Raw genomic sequence first — 22,509 nt, forward strand, 5'->3', positions numbered from 1 at the left:
TCAACCTTAAACATCCCAGGTATGACCAGTATCATATTTAAACTGTATGTATATATATGGGTGTCAAACCTGGCTCATGACACCTCTGCCGAGACCATGTGGCTTGGCTCAGCATAAATACAATGATGCTCACATTGCCAACAGGAAGGTTATAGAGTGCACATCTGGCCTTTTGAAGAGTAGGTTCTACTGTCTGGATATTCTGTTTTATAAGCCAAAGAAAGTTGGTGACATTGTTAATGCCGGGATGTAGTCAGAATGCCGGGGGCTGGAATGCCAACCACCAGAATCCTGACACTGAAAGTCCGGCATGGGACTAAAGATAGTCGTCTAAATAACGACACCTATCATGTTAGTCGCAGGGGGGAGGGTTAGGTTTAGGCACCCCGTGGGGACTTAGGGATAGGCACCCCCACCGGGAGGGTTAGGCTAGGGGAAGGGGGGATTAGGGTTAGGCACCATCCCCTGAGTCTTAGAGTTAGGCACTCCAAAGGGAGGGTTTGGGGTGGAGAGGGGAGGATTAACTATATTTACCAGCCGGCGTTGGAATTTTATGCTATCGGGCTTCCCGTTTCAGGATTTGAACCGGCGGCTTTTAAGCCATCAGTATTTCATACCCAACCCGTTAATGCCTGCTGTATGCTCCACAACATTGCCCTGGGACAAGATACATCTGATCTTGGGGACATAGAGGCATTCAGCGAGGAGCCAGCTGACCCTTTAACACCTCAGGATGTGGTCAGTATAGAGGGGGAATGAGGCTCATGAGAGTATCATACACCAGGACTTCACATGTAAGTTTGTGCAAAACAAAGTCTAAAAATGGTGATATGTAACAAAGTTATGGTTCTAATAATTTATCTAAAATTTGTTGACATTATGGGAGAAACTTACATCTAGCCATCTGAAGTGCTGCTATACTGTATATCTTTTGTCATCTACATATGGTAAGTGTAGTAACAAGTAAATAAATTTTTTACCCAACAAACTGTTTTTTTATTAAAATTAATAACACCCACAAAATATGACCCTGTGCCCATTGGGATGTGGTTAAAGTACAGAGGGAGGCGAATCTGGCGGTCAGAATGCTGGCGCCGGAATCACAACACCTGTCAGAATCCCGTCACTGGCATCCTGACTGCTGGAATCACGAAGGTAAGTATCGGGGTTAGGGAGATGGTTATCGTTAGGGGTTAGGGTTAGGCACTAGGAGGAGGGTTAGATTTAGGCACCAGGGGGAGGTTAGGGTTAGGCACCAGGGAGCGGCGGTGCAGCCTATTGCTATAAAACACAGCCCCTGACAGTCCACTTCTGCTGCACAGGTAAGAGGGAGGGGAGAGGGGGTGGCACTGGCACCAGAACTATTTTATGTTGCCCCCCCTAAAATCGTTCTGTTGCCAATGGCTTCTAACCATACGTTCTAACTTTGCAGAGTATAGTATACGAAGACGGAATAAGCGTGAGTATAACTAAGAATACTATGTTTTTTGCTGTATGGCTGTTGATGACAGCCTTGTTACTGGGCAGATTATAAGGCTGTCTGGTCAGCTGGTTGGGTGAGCCAATGATATTGCTTGAAGGAGTGGTCAGATGATCAGTATATAATGGGCTGTGTGAGCATGGACAGCCTCTTGGCTCCTGGATCTTTGAAACACTATCAGGCTACACTATCAGGCTGAGTAGTTTTTCCCTTTTTCTGTGCACTACCTTTCCATTCCAGTTTTATCCTTTCATTCCCCCCCTGGTATATATATTCCCACTGGTGCCTCTCTTTTACATTTATCCCCTGTTCAGGCTGTCCTGCCCCCCCCCCTCCCTTCCTTCTTTCCCCGTATAGCCCGTTCATTCCATTCTGCCCCCCCCTGCATTTGGGCTTATTGATCATATGGTACCACTCAGCCCCGGCACCATGCGCCCCCCCCCCTCCACCACCACTTGCTCGTGGCTCCCTCGTGGCTGTAGGTCCCCAGCCCTTCCCGCAGCAGACTAGCGCTTAACCGCGCCAGCGGGAGCTCCCGCTTTCGCGCCTCCCGCTGGCGCTCCTTTGTTCTTTTCATACCCCCCCTTTTTCCTTCACCGCTTCTTAGGGGGTGTGCGCTCCCGCGCCTCCTGCTTGTTCCCAGCCCCGGCAGCACATGCAGTTTTGGCACCAGCGGGAGCTTCCGCTCCTCCCACTGGGGAGCCGGTTACTGCCCTCCGGTCCCCATTTCACCTTACCCACCAGTGGGGTGAGCACCTCCCGTTGGTGCCCAGTCACCGGCGGCGCTAGTCCCTCTATGCGCCAGCGGGAGCTCCCGTATCCACTCCTCCCGCTGGCGTTCCTGCCTGCCCTCCAGCCTCCACTTCACTGGCGGGGGTCACCGCTCCCGCGCCACCTGCCGGTTTTTCCGGCCACACTGCCGCGAGTGCGGCTCTTCACTCTCCAACTCACCTCCCCCGCGCCGTGTCCACCGCGCTGGGGGGTGTCCCATTGTTTCATCTGCAGCTATGCATTGCCCCTGTCCGCGCTGCAGGCCCGGCGGCCATTTCCCATGGTGGCCATTTTGAGTCCCACCTTGGTAGTGGGATTTCAGCCCAGCATCCATCTTTAATATTATTATTCTTTTTATTTTATTTTTTTTTCTCGCAGCTGGCCTTGCAGCTTCTGCCCACTGCCTGCCCCTGCCGTTCTGCCTCCTCTTGCCCTCTGCCCCCTATCTCCCACACCTCCTGTCTTCTTTTTACTGCTTCCCCATTCCCCCACCCCCAGCCGCAGGTTCATTTTCCCTTGCTTCACCCCCCCCCCCCCCCAGTTTTTCTTATTATCACTGTCCTTCCTTCCTCTGGCTATCTTTCTTTGCCCCTTCATCCATGCCTCCTTATAATATTTTCCTAGCACGGCTCCTCGACCTCTCTTCTATGTCTCTGCTTCCAGCACTCCAAATTCCTCTCTACCCATTAATTTTCCACCCCTGGTGGTCCCATGCACCCTCTCTGCCTTCACGCCTGTCCCCACCTCCCCTCCGGTGCTTGCACCCCCCTTTTCCTCCTCACCTTTCTCCTTTAGTTACAGGTCGGCCTGGCTCTGTTGGCTTCTCAAGATGATGCAGTTGCTGTTCCATTGCGGTGGCTGGTGATCCCGTGCGTTTTGAGACGGTTATGTCGGTCAACATGGTGGCTCCGCCACGTTAAAACGTCGAAGATGGCACCTCGCAGAAGCATTGTAGAGGAGGTTCTGGGTCCACCTGGTGCTGGCGAGTATGATTGTGTCACAAATTTTGTTATGACATTTGTTGTTTCTCATCTACCGTTTGCTCGCCCGCGTAAGATTGACAGGAGGGTTGCGCAGCGGTTAGACAAGGGGTTTAGGTGATAATTACAGTGAGGTTTATGACGCAGTTATAGTGGTTAGGAAACAAGGGTACTGTACATTGTGTCAATTCAGCTTTTGCTGTGTGTTTTGCGCTGCAGCGAATAAGGATCCTCAGAAGTTGATTTGCTGATTTTTCTTGTTCAATTTTGGGATGTCATAGGGTGAAATCAGACGGCATAGGCGAGTGTCGCAATTTTTGTGAATATAATAAATTGGGTCATGCTCCCCTTTGCCATCGGCTATTTGGCGGACAGAGTGCATGGGTGGATTTATTATACATCTGTGTTGTCGTTACATGTTTGTCTAGTCCAGAAATTTGGTATGGGGTGTTTTTGATGCCCAATGCGGGCGGAAAAAACAGCAACGTCGACTCTCCTTGGTCACGGGACTGCCTCCGCATTACCTCTTCGGAACGGGGTAATCCTGGTTTATTAAGGCATATTTTTCGCGAGTTATGATCCTCGATGTGTTGTAGGTTGGGCTCTCGTTTGCCCTCATGCCGCACTTGCGGGGGTGGCTCCTGTCCAAGGATAGCCTACGGGTATAGGTGGGTTTACCTCCCGACTCAGGGGTTAGCTCCAAGGGAGCTAGTTGGGCTCAGTCACCATTTTGTTTGGCTGTTTTGCTCTGTGCAGCACAGGTAGTGCAGTGGTTAGCGTTCCTCCCTCCCAGCGAAGAGATTGTGGGTTCGGTTTCCACCTTGGTCTGATATCTTCCTGTGTTTGTTTTTCCTCCATGTATTCGGTTTCAATGCATGGGGTTTAAGTGGTATGCAGGTGAATTTGTAAATAATGTTTGCCTTCGGGCGGTGCGGTTTCCGGCACCTATTTCGGGAAATCCATTTTTCTTATTTTCGCATGTTCAGGACGGCACTGACCAGGTCGGTGTAGCGCATCGTCCATATTGAATTCTCTTCATGGGCGCGGGAAGGAGTGACGTCTGTTTGGACCTCCTCTTGGGGGGCAGTCACCTTTTTTCCGTGTTTTGGGTGTTCCAGTTGCGCGTGATATGATTGTAGGTTTTGTGTCCTGTTGGTAGGTTGGAGAAGGAGATAGTCAAGATTGTCGGTTATGGTTGTTTGGTAGGTTTTTGTAGCGTAGTGGGAAATGGATCACATATCACACTAGACATTTAAGGTTTTGAGCCTCAGTGGAAACATTTTAAAAATAAATAAATAAAATAAATAAATAATAATTATGTACGGGGTTTGTAAGTTGTTTGCTTAAAGGTGGCGGATTTATAGGTTTACACAGTTTGAACAAGCATTTCGTTGTTGGTCAAGTTTCTTGTTCAATTTGACGGTGAACTAATTTGTACTTCAGCGGCAATTTTTGCTGCAATTTGTTTACCAATAAGGCTGGCTGGCCAGGTTTTTTTTTTTTTTTTTTCGGTTTTAGGGAAATTTTTCAGCATGTTTTACGATGCAGGTTTTTCGAGTAATTGTTGCTGTTGGAGCCGTTCCCAATTTTCATGGCCAAATTTGCTGGTTAGTTCATCTGAGGTTTAATTATTTTCTAATCTACTCAATAGGGTGCAGTTCATGCCATCTATGACCGAAACTCGTTGCGTTTGCGTTGTCATTTAGTTTTGTTCGTTTAGTTACAGAATATTATATTACTGATGTGAATTTCCAGATCTTCTCGTAAAGCGCTGCGGAATATGTGTGCACTATATAAATAACTGGTAGTAATAATAATAATAATTTCTACATACAAGTTGAGCTTCGTTTTCTTGTCCCAATGATACCAAGGAGGTAATCGTCTGCCTGGCAATTTTGGCGAGCTTATAGGCTCAGCCATCTACGGAGGGTAAGTTTTTCAATATTGCCTTTACTTCTTTGTTTGGAGCCATTCATAGCGGAGTGGCTCCAAAGCCTCTGCGGTGGCGGCGCCGGCGGGGAGCTCATCTATTGTTGGCTTGAAGGTATTCATGTACATACCCAGTCAGTTATGACATGTTGGGTGAATGGTTTCCCCGTTCGCGTCGTCTCCCGGCGGTTTTTTGATGTACGGTTTTTTATGCGTTGCTTGTGGTTACGGGCTGGTGACTTTCTGACGGGTGTGAGGCTTCGCTTTTGCATTGGAACTTTCCAACTGCTATTTTGGAGTGTTTCATTTCGTCGGGGTTTTTGTTTAAAGATATTGGCCCTCATTCAGAGCCGCTCGTTAGCGGCAGTACGCTCGTTCCGAGCGATGTTTGCACATCTGCGCATGCGTACGGTTTTTAGTACGCATGCGCGAACCAGTCAGTGCGGCCAAAAATCGTTTGTACGCTATATAGCGAGTGCCTGCTATTTTGAGTGACCGAATGAGGCGTATGTGGGTGGTAACAGGGGAAGGTGCTTGAAAATGGGGAGTGGAGATCCAAACGCAGGCGTGCTTAAAGGTCAAAACGGGCGTATTATGGGTGTGCATAATTAATTCAGCAGCGTCATTGACCACGTCACTGGGTTATTTTATAGCCAGAACTGCTCGCAAATTTGTGGTAGCAAACACCAACCACAAGAATAGCGAGCAGTTCATACGCTGGTCGATGTACTCGATTAATCTAATAAATAGCGGACATGACGTAGGATGCGAGCGGCCAGGGGGCGTTTTTAACAAATAAACGAGCGTATGTTTTGCTCGCTCATTCAGACTTAGAGGCGTGAACAGACTACAATTTGCGAACGGATCATTTGAATAGCCACCCCTTGTTTTTGAACGAACGACCGCAAATAGCGAACGGCTCTGAATCAGGCCCATTGTTTTTCAGGGATTAGTGGTGCTTTGCAAGTTTTTATTGGGCAGTTCAGACCATAAAGGTGGGGGTGGATAGTTTCCTTTTCTTAACATCCATAGGTTCATTTGCCCGGTACGCCTTGCGGTGCATTACAGATGTGGCGCCCTGCTGGTGAACACAAGGAGAGTTTACAAGGAGGGTATTAGGCCTCGCTTTTACATTTGAACTTTCCAGTGGCAATTTTGGAGTGTTTAGTTTCGTTAGGGATTTGGTTTAAGATATTGTCTTTCAGGAGATTAGTGGTGCTTTGCAAGTTCATTGGGCAGTTCAGACCATGCAGGTGGGGGTGGATAGTTTCTTTTTCTCAACATACAGAGGTTCATTTGCCCGGTACGCCTCGCGGTGCATTACAGTTGGGCGTCCTGCTAGTGAATGTAAGGAGAGTTTACATGCCAATCTTACCCTGCATTTCTTCAGTTCACTTAGAGCACGAGGGTGGTGTACAGGCCAATTTTATCCTACGCACTACATTTTAGTTTTCTGCGGTTTTTTGGTCATAGTTTTGATTGGGGCAGTTTCTATGCTTCAGTTTTTAGTACTTAATTTCTTCTAATTGGCGCAGCGATTGCGGTGGCATTTCCTGCAGAGTTTAGGGCGTGCAAATGGCTGCCTATGAGACATGTTCAGTTGCAACTAGAATGAGTTGCGCACCTGGCGACAACCTGAAACGTTGTTTACCAACCAATCGTTGAACGACTAGCATTCAACAATTGGGGGGTGGTGAAGGGATTTTTTTATTTTTCCTCCCGGGAGCCTTGATCCGGCCCAATTTGGTTCACGGGTAGGTTTTTTAGTTTTTCCCCTTCACTCGGGTTATTTGTTTCCCCTCTTATGCATCCCTGCTATTTAGTTGCTATGTGTTTCCTTAAAGTTGTGTCGGGATGGTTTGGGTTTGGTGCGATACTCATGGTACGGAACTTTGTTGCTCACTGGGATTGCAGCATTGACAATTGGGTTGTGAATGATGTGCGCGGTTTGATGTAGATTTTCGTGCTTGGTTTTCTTGTGTCCTCGGTGACTAAATAGGATGTGCCTGACTAGGAGGGTTGCCCGTCAGGGAACAATGTGCGACAGCAGAAAGGTGCGGGATGATCGTTCGTGGTGAGAGGTTTTGTTGGGCTTACGGACAAATGGGAGGATGTATGATCTGGCTGGTGCATAGTTTGACTTGGAGAGTGGTGTATAAGCATGGTGCATTAGACAGGACGAAGAAGAAGGTGAATGTGTCAGAAGACTGTCATGCAGAGTCACTGGGTGGCTTGGTTGTGAGTCATAGCTTTTAGTTGGAGATTTAACTCTGTATTTTTCAATCCTGATTGAGGGCATCTTGATGACTTGGATTCAGTTTCTTTATTTAGGAATTCTTGTTTTGGGCTAGGTCGTGTTGGGTGGCGGGCCAGTTTCCTTTGGAGTCTGGCTTTGGCGGGAGTACGCTGCAGCTCAGTGGCTTTATGTGGCGTAAGATACGTTGTGGGGGCACTTGCCCTCGATGAACCTGGCGAATTTGTCCTGCTCCGCACGGGGGGACCCGGGCGCTTTTTGGTACGGAAGCGCCTCGGATTGGCCCAGGAGGGAAGTGGGACCCTCGCAGCGTTAGTGCGTCTAGAGGGGGGACGTGTCAGTCGTTCCCCGAGTATTTGAGCAAAGTAAAAGCTAGAACTGAGTCTGCAGCGTCTCTTTGCCACCCTGGTTAGGTTAATTCATTATAAATGAAAGCTGTGACCTTTTTTAGCCAAGCTCTTGTTGTCTGTGTCGTTATTTATTAGTTTAAGTTAAGTAAGCTATACAAGGTTGTTAAGGGTTAGAAGCAATAAACCAATGTATTTCTTATTACTGATTTGGCATGGGTCATCAACATTATCTGAGCTGTCACAACTGGCTGCTAGAAATAATGACTATACTCCAAAAATGAGGACTGCTGACATTGACAACATACTGTACTAGCCACCTACATTATAACAATGGCAGATAAAGTGCACCTTTCATTGCAAATATCATACCTAAAAGATACCTGCTTGGATTCTATTATCTCGAATACTTGGGTGTTCTCAGAAAGGGTCTTTTTTTCATGTTTTGGAGGACCATTAATATAATATTCTAATGTACATTTTAAATTGGGCCCTATGCTGCCCCTGACTGCCTCTGATTACATTGTATAACAGTGCTCCTCAGTGACCTGCCATTAGGCACTTTATGATCATGTCTGTTTGTAAGACAATCACCAAGCATTAATTTTTAGGTTTTTGGAATCGGTTGCCTTTATTAAGTAGGATCCTTAACAGTTTCATATGGCATAATTCATTTTGTTGTTTATTGATGAACCTGAAAAAAATGTACAGATCTTTGTGGAAAAAAATGTCTGTGTTTCTTTGTTGTATGAAATCTTTATCCATTTCATTTTAAAAATTAAATATATATTTTTTGCAAGTTTAATAATACACACAACATTAAATTTGTATACTATAAACAAAAGCATATAAATATAGCTACTAGGAGGCCACATCATTTGAAAGAAGAGACTCCCTCTTTGAGTGCCCCTGAATTTATGGATGCCAGATTGGGGTAGATATCCCCCATCTTTGGAATCTATGATTTGATAAAGTGACTTTTGCCTGGTGATCACAGTGGTCACCAGATAAAAACTTTTCGGGGTCACATATTTTATAAGGACTCTCCTCTTTGAAACTAGGGTTCCCCCATCTTTGTAGACACCAGAGTTTGGGGGAGATAGAGGGACTTATAATCCCGCCCTCCACATTTTCATTAATTTAAAAAAGTATATACTGTACATTTCTTCCTTTACAAAACTGACGGCAGCGCACATACAAAAAGTTATTTCATACTATATAAACACGTTACTGTATGTTAGTAGTATAAACATCACAGATAATAGGCCTTTTTGCCAAATATTTTACTGAACTCAACAAAAATTCTAAATAATATGTATTTTTCAACATGTTTAAGTACTAGTGTTTTTTTGGAGTGTGTACTGTCTCTACCCCTACCTGGCCCTTTAGACAGACCACCACGTGTTCTAACACTGTGCCTTGAGGGACTGTTGGGAGATGAAGCTGGTGGGGTTGTTGTCTGGCTGGGGGTCCGGCGGTTCAAATCCCAACATCGGAAGACCGGAAGCAGTGAAGATCCCTACAGGTAAGTAAACTAAGTAACCTAACCCTCTCCAACCTAACCCTAACCGTCCCTTAGGGGTGCCTAACTCTAACTTCCCCCTCTAGAGCCTAACCCTAACCCCCTGTCCCCGCAGTCTAAACCTAACCATCTCTGGGGGTGGTGCCTAACCCTAAGCTCCCACCCGGGGTGCCTAACCCTACCCCCCCTTCCCCTAGCCTAACTCTAACCCTCCCGGGGGGGTGCCTAACCCTAAGTCCCCCCCCGGGAGCCCCTAACCTAACCCTCCCCCCACAGCTGTCCGCGCCCGTCTTACCTTCATTCGGTATGCCAGACGTTGGGCTCCCGGCATAGGGATGATGATAGGTGTTGGAATTTTGACACCTATCATTAGTCCCCTGTCGGGATTGCACAGTCGGGAAGCCGGTGGTCGGCTTCCTGACTGAATACCGTTTGGCTGCTAGTAGCAGATGTAGTTGGAGCAACCAATGTTTCTCTTTGGGCCAGATGCACTTTTTTGTTTGAGCCCAAATAGCCTTGGTCAGGTTGGACATACGCTGATCTAGATTTGTTGCCATTCTGGCTGGGGTACCTTGTACTACACGATTTGTGAGGGCAATTTTGCGCAACTGCGTTGTGATGCATGCAAGTTGTGTGGTTCGCACCATCATGAACTTGACCTGCATCTTCCTGAAGGGATCCAAAAAGTGTGACATTTCTTCCACAGTTGGGATGGGTGAAGGTTTGGGTGTGGGCTGTGGTTGCTGCCAGTCTTCTGGCTCCTCAATGTTGTCTTCAGCTGTGTTCTCTGCAGTCTCTGCCGGATCTACAGTACCACCGCGATGATGATGTGCACCTGCTTCTTGAGAAAGCCGTGTCATACGGAGAAACGCGTTGAAGTTACAGGTGCTGGTTTCCGCTGCACTGTGCAAGTGTTCCCCTACTGCCTTTTGGATTGACGTCCCACTTGGGATTCACCATTGTGGATTTACTGCTTTTCTGGAGGTCTTGCCTAGGTTGGCTTGAGTTGTTATTTGCTGCCGCCAAACAGCCGGAACACTGTACTCTTGCTCCAGTCCATCAGCTGCTGTGTGATTGGCTGGCCTCAGGTGAGACTCCCCTTCACAGTGCTCCCACTGCTGGATCTTCCATCTGCCGTCGGCGTTTATGCAGCAGGTCCGCTGCCTGTCAATACAGACAACTATTGGAGCGGTACATTACCTGTGTCAATGGGTGCTGCTCCTTTTGCTCTCCACTCTCCTAGTGCGCTACATCGGCAGCGTGAGCCAATGGAGCAGCTTCAGCCCGCTGTGGGTTCACAATCTTTTACCCGATATTTCAGGACAGTAATCTATGGGGACACCAGTTATTTACATCTCATAATTGTGAGTATACCATCTCAGCAACCGATTTCAAGCATTAAGAGTCCAGAGACTTACTAGAGGATAACAACTCGTGCACTTTTGTGTTTTTCTACTGTGTTCAGCGCTTATGGAACAATAAGAAAAGGCTGGCTTTTTAGATACATGCTTCTGGACTGACAACAAGTTATTTGCTACTTTGTTCATTTTGAGCTCTTCTACATAGTATCATTATAACTATTATCCAGACAGTGCTATTATTACAACTGTGGAAGATTTAATTGTTTCTATTTTCTGTTGTGTAATGTTTAAATTTTACATTGTATCCAATATATGTACTCCCGGGAGCCATTTATAATGTGGATGAATTGACAATTTTTCATTTTAATTTATGATTCTAACTATTAATTATTAAAAATTATAATTCATTTTTTGGTAGATTGAGTTCTTGTATTTCTGAGCTCCGCTAAGCACTACACAATTCTTTTTGTTAAATTTTCTTGTGTGTGGAGATTGGCATTCTCCACGTGTCTTGTGCTGTTGGCTGCTAGAGATACTTGAATCAGCTATTACAGGTGCCTCATTTAGCGCAAGGTATTTTGTTTTGTTATATTTCCGCGAGGATGATGTGCCCCTGAATCATCTATGACGATTGGTGATGGTGTTTGTAGATTAGCTTGTGAAGGGCCTGAAAAGAGGAAAGTACATGTAAGTAATGATGCTTGTTCATTCTAAACTACATTGTCCCTAGTAATCTGTTGCCCTGTACAAGTTAGGTTTTGAGGATCTCCATGCTTGTACACAGTTGGTTTCAATAGTGACTAAGTAAATTTCATGTAGTTACCTGAGTTGAAGCATGGTGAAGATACAGGAGGATAAGGGTGCCTTTAGTGGCAAGTTTACATACCAGTGTTCCACGAGCATAATTGCGAATGGTGAAAGGTTCGCTAACTGTATTGCCTTTGACATGTTTAGATTAGTAAACGGAAGTTGCCCTAAATGTCACAATGTTATTGGCAGAAATGTTGAAGTATTGTACATGCCTGGTCTGATTGTACTTTTCTATCACTTCAATTTGTTTAGAACTCACCAGCATCATCATATTCACCACCACCTTGTGGACGTCACCTTTTGGCAGGAGCCTTTTTCCTCTGCGGTGCAGCTGAGGATTGAAATAGACAATGATATGTTACCATGGCCTTTATTTGCAATAAGTACAGACATCTGTACCAAAATACACATATTTGACATTAATAAACAGTGATCCGTATTTGTTATTGGCTTTACCATTTACTGAATGCTGTATTTGGTTTAAACATTGTACTCATTTGCAATTATATAATTGTAACAAAAGGTGTAATTTCAGAATGAATTATGTTTCTACACTTAAAACATCAAAATATTGTTTGTAACTCACCAGATGCTGTTTGAGTGGATGGACAGTCTGTGTCCTCAATATGGTGGCCAGGGAGGATTACAGGGGAATTACTTGCTTCACCTTCTTCTTTGCTCCTGAAGAAGGTGTGGGCTCCTTCCACACGGAAACGCGTTGAGCCTTGGTTGCTGATTTCCCTACCCATTTGTATCCACATAAGGATAAAGAGTGTTTGGAATTACTACCAACAGACCCGGACCAGCCACCTCTCTGATTAGAGACATCACTGGATTACCTCCATTACATGAGGATACGCCTATTGTGAGGACACCTTGCTAACGTAACCAGGAATGGTAACATCTCTATCTATATAATATTGCTGGACATTATACTGGTACTCAAACTTCCTATGCATATTTCCCCCACAGGGATTTCCATCAAAGGGTGGGACACCACAGTCAGCTGATACACTGATTATCAGCAACCTTCTTTTACAATTTGTTTTATTTGCATGTATATATCACTACTCCCCTTATAGGAGGTGATAAGATATTAATGTGTCTATTAAATGTTTTATAAACAAGCCATGTGTATCCATATATAGTTTTTATTATATATAGGGTGAATTTCTCAGATCCCACTTTAGAGACCATATATGCCCCTATTAGCGCTGTTATTTGTTTTTACTATTGTTTTACTATTGAGGAGATTAACACTCTCCTTTTAAAAGCTGCTTACTGATAAGCGCCACTCAACTTTTTCTTTTTGTGATACATCACCAGTCACCTTGCTTCCGATTCAGGCCCTAGATCTCAAGCAATAGGTCTGCAATATCTTTCAGCACTGTATAGTAGCTGTTATTCTCTAATCAGGTTTATTTATTATCTATGACTATGGTTGTTCAGAAGTCAGTAATGAAGAACTGTGTTAGATGGTGTACTAGTAACTTACATATCTCCAAAAAAGTAGTAGGCAGTATGAACTGTTATGTAAGGTCAGAACATTCAGGAAAGAAATTTCTCTTTGTGACTACATATGGAAGGGATATAGGGGGTCATTCAGACCCACTCGCAAGCGGCAGTGCGCTCGCAAGTGGGTCGATGTTCCCCACTGCGCATGCGCACGACGGAGGGAGCTCCGTCGTGCGCATGCGCGAGACCCGGCGAGCGAAGGACTTTCCTTCGCTTGGAGTGTCTTACCAAAGGGGGCGTGCTGTCGATGGTGACTGACAGCACGCCCCCTTTGGTGGGCGTGCCGGGAGCGTGCCTGCCAGACGGAGGTGTTCCTATGGGAACGCCTACAGTCTGAAGCCGGCCCCACTGACATCACTAGTGATGTCAGTGGGAGTGATTTTGGCTCTGATAGAGCCAAAATCACTCCAGGGCTTGCGGTTGAGAAACCCGACCACAGGGTTTCACTCGCAAGTCCGATGGTCGCGATGGTCAAGACCATCGCGACCATCTTGTTGGATGCTCGTATATGCTGTGGGTGGTGACCCACAGCTATACGAGCGTCCAGGAGGACGCTCCATTTTAATGGAGGTGGGCCCTGATTCAGAGCGAGCGCTCTGGTCAGAGCGTCCGGCTCTGAATCAGGGCCATAGTTAAATTGGCAACGGATTGCATGCCGGCTGCCGAAATACCGCCGCCGGAATTCTGCCGTTTGGCAAAATGCTGACGTCGATATGCCGAAGGGGATCAGGATACCAGCGTCGGCATCCCAAATGCCAGAATCCCGAACGTCTGAACCCCGGTAAGTATTGTAGTACCCCGGGGGGGAGGGGGGGGCTTAGACTTAGTCACCCACCCAGGAGGGTTAGGTTTAGAGTGTGGTAAGGGGGTGGTTAGGGTTAGGCACCACTGCGGGGAGGTTAGGGTTAGGCACTGGGGGGGGGGGGGGAGTTAGGGTTAGGCACCAGAGAGGGAGGGTTAGGGGGGGAGAGGGGTAGGGATAGTATACTTGCCACCCGTCGGGATCTTCAGCGTTCTGGCTTCCGGCTTCAGGATTTTAACCGGCTATTCAGCTGCCGGTCTTTCATACCCATTCCCATATGGAGCACATTTAGCGTTAATTAAAAATGCAGAAAAAATACCATCAGATGATTCAGATTTACGGTAGATTATTTGATCTGCAATTGTTATTTGCGCATAGGAGTGTCCCAAATATGGGCAATTATAGACAACAGATGTACAGAACAGGTTTGTAAATCCATCACCGTGAGGAACGTTTCTGTGCAGATTATGCAGCATTTGTAATAATATTATTAAAGCGAATACAGTCAATGATACATTTGAAACATTTTGAAATGTGATACAAATAGTGCTGTCACTGCTGTGTAGTTCCTGAAATGTCCCTGCAGGCTGCTGATCAAACCAAACACAGTGTGAAAGTGAGATTTCAGGAAGACTAGTATTAAAATTGTTGATGCTAAGAGGAAAGACGCTCCAGAACGGAGGAATTTTAATGAAAAGAAACATGATGTTGTCAAAGCAGAGTTCAATACAAATCCGTTTGCCAAGCATATAGTGCATATTTTTCGCACTGTGCATTCTCTAGAACCAAACCTATGCAACTATGAGCAATGCAGAGTTGTACGTATCTCATACCCATTTACACTTGTGATCGTGTAGGTGTAACTGGGCTATAAATGGGAATGTTCACTTAGGGCTGGATGTACTAAGCATTGTATCTGTAATGCGGTACATCCCGCCTCTGATCAGGTACATAACAGAGTTAATTATCTCTGTATGTACTTAGAAATGTGATTTAACTCGCAAAGGACAGCTCTCCCGATAAGAACTGTTCTTTGCAATAGCCTCGGATAGCGGAACTTCCAGGTTTAACACCTAAAAGTCCCTATGGTGTCCTTCTGCACATGCGTAGAAGAAAGAGTGCAGCAGGGGGAACCCAGGGGGCATCCCGAAAACAAGCCCAAAGGCTTCTATTGGGTAACGCCACCAGCATGAAGAACCAGAACACATATGAGAAATGTGGTAAAGCCCATGAAAACTGCATTTTCGGGTTTCTTAACGCATTTCTCTCCCTTAGTACATCCCACCATTAGTTTAAAGCTGGGTACACACTCAGGACGACTTGAAAGCCGACTGGCTGAGCAGCTGATTCAGGTAAGTATACACACTTAACGTTCAGCCGCTCGATGTACTGTTACGTCAGTCCCGAAAGCAAGTGTACGTGCTGACCCCTCTTCAAATCATGGAAACCCTTAGTATTTATTATTGTTACCATGTGCTACAGAAAACAAAAGTTTTTTATACATGGGTGAGAGGGCATATGTGCCCCCATAATCCCCTTAATTGCACATATAACAAAGGTAGCACTCACATTCGATATAGGGGAGACCCCTCTTTCAAATGACGTGGGCCCTAGTAGCTATATTATGATGATCACCAGACAATATTACTCTGCACTAGGGAAGACACATTTCTATACATGGGCAGGAGGGCACGACCCATAATTGCTGCTGTACACATGGGGTAACCCTCATCATGTGGCCCCATGGCAGCTTTTGACTGATGATCACCTGCATTCACTAGACTATATCATCCAGTGCTATAGAGATATACTGTTTTCCATACATGTGAGTGAGGGTACATTGTGCCTTATCTGACCCGCGCATCTTTGTTTGACAGAGGGGAGTCTCCTCATCATGTGTCCCCTTAGTAGTTATTATCTGGTGATCACCAAACAATGACTTAAATAGCACATACACAAAAAAAACAAAAACATTTCACACATGGGGCATCTAACACTCAGATCTCCCCCAGTGGTTCTGCGTCTGCAGGCGCTTTTCCATCCGGCTACGGCAGCCTGCTTTCTATCTTATACCAATGCGAGTATCCACCTGTCTATTCCGATTATCCATCCATCTACAGTATTTTTCCATCTGCACCCAAAAGATAAATCTGAAACATAAATCCCATCTACTTCCAGATGCTGTGTACGAGCATGAAAGGCGGCTTACCTGCACCACGATACTCCCACAAGATGGATAACTATCGTGCGATTGCATGGTCCCCGCCCAGAAACGTCCAGTTCACAGTAAGAGTGCTCTATCAACAGACAGAGCATCTGTCCGCACATTCAAACTTAGGCCCTGATTCAGAGCCGGACGCTCTGACAGAGTGCTCGCTCTGAATCAGGGCTGTCCTTCCTGATTTTAGAGCGGCCTCCTGGCTGCTCGTATAGCTGTGGGTGACCCACAGCTATAGCGAGCGGCCAAAAAGATGGTCGCGATGGTCAAGACCATCGCGACCATCGGGCTTGCGACGAGACCCTTGTGGTAGGGTCTCATCTGCCGCAAGCCTTGGAGTGCTTTCGACTCTATCAGAGCCGAAAGCACTCCCACTGACATCACTTGTGATGTCAGTGGGGCCGGCCCCAGACGGTAGACGTTCCCATGGGAACGCCTCCATCTGGACAGCCACGCCCCCGGCACGCCCACCAAAGGGGGCATGCTGTCATTCACCATCGACAGCATGCCCCCTTTGTAGCGAGACCTATAGCGACGGCTTGCCCGTCGCTATCCGGGTCTCGCGCATGCGCACGATGGAGCCGGCTCCCTCGTGCGCATACGCACTGGGCCAACATCGACCCGCTCGCGAGCAGGTCTGAATCAGGCCCTTAGTCTGTGGTACATGGTAATGTTTGCAGATATCTGTGGGGTCCATCTGCATTTGGATTTGCATCAGACTCAGAATCAGGCCCATTGTGTCAAATAAAAAAGGGTCCGCTCATTTAATGGTAGGACTTGTTAGGCTGTCATATTCCTACACAAGGTTAGCATTTAAATTAAGACTGAAAATTTGCACACCAAAAAAAAAAGTTTTTTTTGTGTGTGAAAACCTACACTGGTTGCAATTTTAGAATGGTGACTAAGGGCCTGATTCACTACGGATCGTTACCGCAGCTGTGATAACGCATGCAGGTCTGCTGCAAAAATATGCTACTGAATGCAATTGCAAAGCGTCGCACAGCCAGCATAGAGACGCCCACTACCTCAGATCCATAATACCTTGCAGTCCTGCATATACATCGGGAACATCGGGTAACATCGGCCCCTCGCGCAGAATTACAGCAGGTCTGACCTTACTCAGAAATTGCTAACTTCGTCACAAGTAGTAAGTACTCAAGTTGCGTATGCCGTCGCCGTGGCCAAGCAACGGCTGGAAACTCATGCATGCTTTTCTCCAACCACTTCCCCATCTCCACCTCCAAACGCTGACCTCCCATCACTCTGTGCTGGCTTTCCTTCTGCGTGGGTGATCGCAATGCTAACGCGCACATGCGCACTGCGATGCATACACATGCGCAGAAGGCCCCATCGACCAATCTGCGCATGCGGTTGCAATAGCAATCCGTAGTGAATCAGGCCCTTAATGCAGAAGCAAGAACTACAAAGTATTTATTTGCAGTGTTTATTTATAAAACAATTGCTTCTGGTTCACTGAATTGAAATTTCAATAAAAAAGCACTTTTTTTTACCACATTTTAATTACATTTTATTTTATGTATTAGAATAAGTAAAAAGATTAAAGATATTTTCTAAACATAAAAAAGTCTTCTGAAAAAAACAACCAAAGTATAATTTATGTGGGTACTGCATGAAAATCAGTGATATTGATGATGGAATGTTTGGAGCGCAAATGTGGAAAAATTACTGCAGCACAGGGGAGAGAAGGGCAGCAAAGGGGTTAAATAACCCCCTTTAACTCTATGCCGTCCACCAGGTTCATGCTATTCATCACACATCCTTATGCACACAGCCACTTATGTAGCTATCAGTATGCTAAAGAGCAGTGGCCATTTTCTTGTAGCACACATCCTCAATGATCTTCCCTAGTGTACCTTCCATTGTGGGCGGAGAGTGAAGACATTATCACTGTGTTGCACACACCCAGCACGTACATAGGGAGATTGCTAGACTCTTTTGGGAGTTAGGGAGATCACTACTATTTCAGGGAGTCTCTGTCTCCCTACATTCAGGGACAGTCTGTTTTGCTCTAGTATCGTATTCTGGAAAACAGTGTTATTGTTACATGATTTTCTAAAACAGCTGTAATAAACTAAAAAAAAAAAAAAGCCCTGAACCTCTGCAAGAGAGTGCCCACTCTGCATGGGCCTTCTAAATTAGCTCATTATAGTGAGTATAGCTTCTCAGTACCTTGGGTCTCCTCTTTGTCCTACTGTACACTGGGAAAAAGTAATACAGTAGATGAACAGTTGGCATTCCCATTGAGAAGGGTAATAGACCCTAAGGCACCAGTGGGCACTGAGTAAGAAGACATAACTGTAGTACTATAAGCAATGTGTCAGGGTTCGGCCTAGGATCGGCCTTTACTCACCCCAGTACCGGCTTCCCCCTGACTTCTCGTGCGGTCAGACGTCAGGTGTGGCGGCGGGTGACGCGCTGAGGATTTTGCCTTAGGTGCCCTTGGACTTCCATGTGCGGCTCTGTGACTTAGCTACTGAGGTTGCCTGTCATGGGTGCAGCCATGATAGTCTTCATCACCTGATTGTTCCTTCAACCAATGGTAGCGTAGTCTCGGTCAGCTGGCACTGAACTCCTATGAACTGCTACCTTAGGGTATATAAGTAGGCTTTGGACACCAGGAAGTTGCCTGTGCAACGTGGTCACTTCCAGTGTATGCTAGTTGTCATTCTATTCCAGGTTGCTGTTCCTTGCTCTCAAGTTGTTTCTATTACCATCTCGGTACCACTCTCCGGTGCGTTGGGATTCACACTGTGTACTCAGTACACTTTATTGAGTACAATTACTGGACCACTCTCTGGTGCGTCTGGAGTTGCATGTTGTGTACTCAGTACACACTATTGTGTACAATTACTGAACCACTCTCCGGTACATCTGGATTCCCATGTTGTGTACTCAGTACACACTATTGAGTACTATTGCTGAACCATTCTCCGGTGCATCTGGATTCTTCACACCGGATACTCAGTACATCTCCACTCTAGTAATATCTCTGAGTCCACTTCCTATACCAACGGTGCTCCAGTATCTGCACTCCGTGCAGTCAGCCCGAACACCACTCTCCTCCAGTGCCGGCAGAACGTCTTACTCCTCTGTGGATCTTTCTTCTGGTCTCCCATTGTAACACTTCAGGAAGCAATTCCCTTTGTGCCTACTCTGTACCTGTGTACCTCCCGACAGCGGCTGCCCGACATGGGTGAAAATCCTGATCGTCCCTAAGGTAAGTATTCACTACCTGCGCAGTTCACCAGTGCCACCAAATGCAACATGGTACTGTATAAATAAAGCTGTTGCTGGATGCACTTTCATGGTTATACTTCTTCAAGACACTGCTAACAAGCAATCAGAGAGAAGTGTCTGTCAGAGCTCCCTAGATGAACGCAGCACATTCAGGGATTGATTAATGGGGCTCACTGCACTTCTCTAAAACAAGAGTTAGACACAATGTTATAAAAGTTTACTTTATTTTGTCAACTGCTATTGGAGCATAAGATAAATGCACTGTACTATCTGTTCTTCATGTGCTGTTTGGTTACTGGAATTTCAAAATACTGTGCAAGAAATATCATTTGTATTAACCTCAGATAGATGTTTTACTTGGCAAGATACTGTTTGTGATGGAGTACATTTCAGGACAACATACTGCAGAGTAGATATGATTTACAGAGCACACGGTAGGTGTCACTGTTGAACTGATCTCTTTTGAACTAATATATTCATGCACTACAGACTAATGAAGGAAAATAAAATATAAAATTGATTTAAAGACATGCAGAAAAGCAAACCAGAAGTAGCTGGAAGTGCGTCGGACATGCTTTAATGAAAGGCATATAAATCAAAATAAAGTCATAAGCATTACTTAGAGCCTCATTTCTTTTCCACTTATTCTGTCACCATATTGTTTGTGTACATTTTTACTATCTAATTAATTAATTGATGAATGAGTGAGAGTGAGGGGTGTTGGGATTCCCCCATCACCCTCTGCCCTGCTTAGCATGCACGCTAGGGTGGTCCTTACAGTGGTTAACTCAGGATTTTGAAAGGGGGGTTGCCATATCCTTGGTTACAGAACCAATGGAAAAGCATCTAGCCACAAATATATATATATATATATATATACAGCTTACACAGGATTTAGGACCACTACAGTAATATATACCACTCAGCCTATGACGGGGTACACACAAACTGACTGACACACACACCTCTATCACTAAAAAACATGAATGCAGCAGGCAAATAAATACAGACAGCATAATTTATTAAAGACCCCCCTCCCCCCAGTAGTGCTCCTTATACAGTGCCCCCTGTAGTGGTCTCCCTATGCAATGCCCTCAGTGCACCCCTTGTACAGTGCCCCCAGTAGTGCCCCTTATACAGTCCCCCCAGTAGTGCCCCATATACAGTGCCCCCAGTTGTGGTCCCCCTATGCAGTGCCCTCTGTAGTGCCCCTTATACAAAGCCCCCATGAGTGCATCTTATACAGTGCCCTCAGTAGTGGTCTCCCCTATGCAGTGCCCCCAGTAGTGCCCCTTATACAGTGCTCCCAGTAGTGGTCCCCCCTATGCAGTGCCCCCAGTAGTGGTCTCCCCTATGCAGTGCCCCCAGTAGTGGTTGTCCCTATGCAGTGCCCCCAGTAGTTCCCCTTATACAGTGTAGTGGTCCCCCCTGTGCAATGCCCCTTATACAGTGCCCCTAGTAGTGGTCCCCCTCTGCAGTGCCCCAGTAGTGGTCCCCCTATGCAGTGCCCCCAATTGTGCCCCTTATACAGTGGCTGCAGTAGTGGTCTGCCCTATGCAGTGCCCCTTACATATACACTATAACACAAGACACCTGCCACTGTCCGCTCCTCTGTCCTGCCGCTCGGCACTATGGAAGAGACGTTATGACGTCTCTCCCATCACCCACTGCGGGAGCCGGAAGGCAGAGCTCATGAGTGAGCTCCAGCCCAGCTCCCTCCGTGATGCAGCAGCCAATGAGAGTCTGTCTGACTCTCATTGGCTGCTAAAACAACACACCGCCGCCGAGTAGTACGAGTGTACTACCCTGCGCCAGCGTCGGTGTGTTTGTTACTGTGTAGCACTCACTGTGGTCCCCACTACACTTACTGAAACCGACAGTGCTATGCCATTGATCGGCAGGCAGGGGGGGGGGGGTTCTGGGTACTCAGAACCCCCCCCTGCGTGCGGGTATCCCTTTTATAGTGGAAAAAATAAGAGTGTCTGGAATTTCAAGTCTCATGGTCCTATTTTGTTTCATTTAGTTAGAAAGTTATATGTGTAAAATTTGTCTTTGATTGCCTTATGTTTAAGGTGTGATCACATGCTTTTTGTTTCTCTCTTTTCACAGGTTTGAAGATATCAGTACAACAGTCTAAGATTACTACAGCAGGTTATCATCATTATTAGCAGAAGTGTAACTGTCATAATGGCAACTAGTGCATCACCTTCAACAAGAAACAAGTGTGAGGTGATGACGATTACAGAGGACAAGGAGTTTTTTACAGACCAAAGAGGGAAAGGGAGACAAGGTGCAATGATAGGAGTAGATAAAGTACTTGCCAAAAAAGAAGAGGCTACAGAAAGAACGAGTAAATCAACAATTGTAAGGATAGAGAAATCAAAAACTGAGAAGAGCCTATATGAAAAGGACGTCATCCGGGAATCGTCTACCACAAGCTCTGATGTACAGATTCACCCATTAGAGAAAGGGGCAACAATTATTAACAATGTTACTTTGTGAAATATGTTCTGTACTTTAGCTTTCGCATTCTAATAAATGTTTATTAAAGACTTTACCTTTATTTAAGTCACTATGGCTCTGTTGGCTATTACAGGGTATGGACTCTACAGCATAACCCATTTCTAATTCAAAATGCACATTTATAGCTTGAGCACATACTGTAGTAAAAGTGGTCAGATCATAATGAATTTTGGTACACATCATTTTCTAATGAAAAGAATCTACATGAGTGGGTGAGAGACTTATAATCAGAAAGTCTTAAAATAAGAGCCACCCTAACGCACACATCATCTATTTAGTAAAGAGAGAGGGACTAGGGGCATGCCTAGCAGCTCCCCGAGTACTGGCCATGCCCCCAGCATAACAAAAACAGGGGATGTGGCTTGTGGGTTTGTCATTTCCCAAAAGGCTACGCCCCTTGCTGCGAGGCCATGCCCCTCTGGTGAGTCTTGATTTAAACTTCACAATTGGGAGGTATGGAAGGCTGATGGGCCTGTTTTGTTTTGAGATGGAGGCCTAGTACTGGAGACCCAACAGCCCCATTAAATAATCCTAGTAAGTGCCCAGAAATAGGCAGGAGTATATAAAGCTTGTTATTATACTGTATGTTCATAGATAATTTTCCCTGTTCTCCAGGCATAATATGGATATTTTGATCTGTACTTGACACTTTCTTCTTTTTATTCTTGGTCCTAGCCTTTGGTCCTGTGCCTTCTGTTCTTGTATTGCTTGTCTCTGTCTCCCTCTGAGCTCTGTCTGT

At 45.8% G+C, this 22,509-nt stretch overlaps 1 protein-coding gene across 6 annotated transcripts in view; it reads left to right on the top strand.

The window, feature by feature from the left end:
- The window catches only part of LOC148515003 (uncharacterized), a 67,901-nt gene extending 46,108 nt beyond the window's left edge, over nucleotides 1-21,793 (top strand). For 2 of the 6 annotated variants that reach the window (XR_015879441.1, XM_088480715.1), the window contains exon 4: nucleotides 21,357-21,793. Coding sequence is in view for 4 of the 6 variants with exons in the window: in XM_088480715.1 (XP_088336841.1) it covers nucleotides 21,357-21,415 (59 nt within the window). In the remaining 2 variants the exon portion in view is untranslated. Of the gene's footprint in view, nucleotides 1-11,706; nucleotides 12,577-21,356 lie in introns of those variants that run through there. The other 4 variants (XM_088480714.1, XM_088480719.1, XR_015879439.1 and 1 more) reach the window with 3 other exon arrangements.
- The last annotated feature ends 716 nt before the right edge of the window (nucleotides 21,794-22,509 follow it).

This window comes from Taudactylus pleione, unplaced genomic scaffold, assembly GCF_031769625.1.
Source record: "Taudactylus pleione unplaced genomic scaffold, aTauple2 ptg000256l, whole genome shotgun sequence".
In the NCBI taxonomy this organism is placed as follows: Eukaryota; Metazoa; Chordata; class Amphibia; order Anura; family Myobatrachidae; genus Taudactylus; species Taudactylus pleione.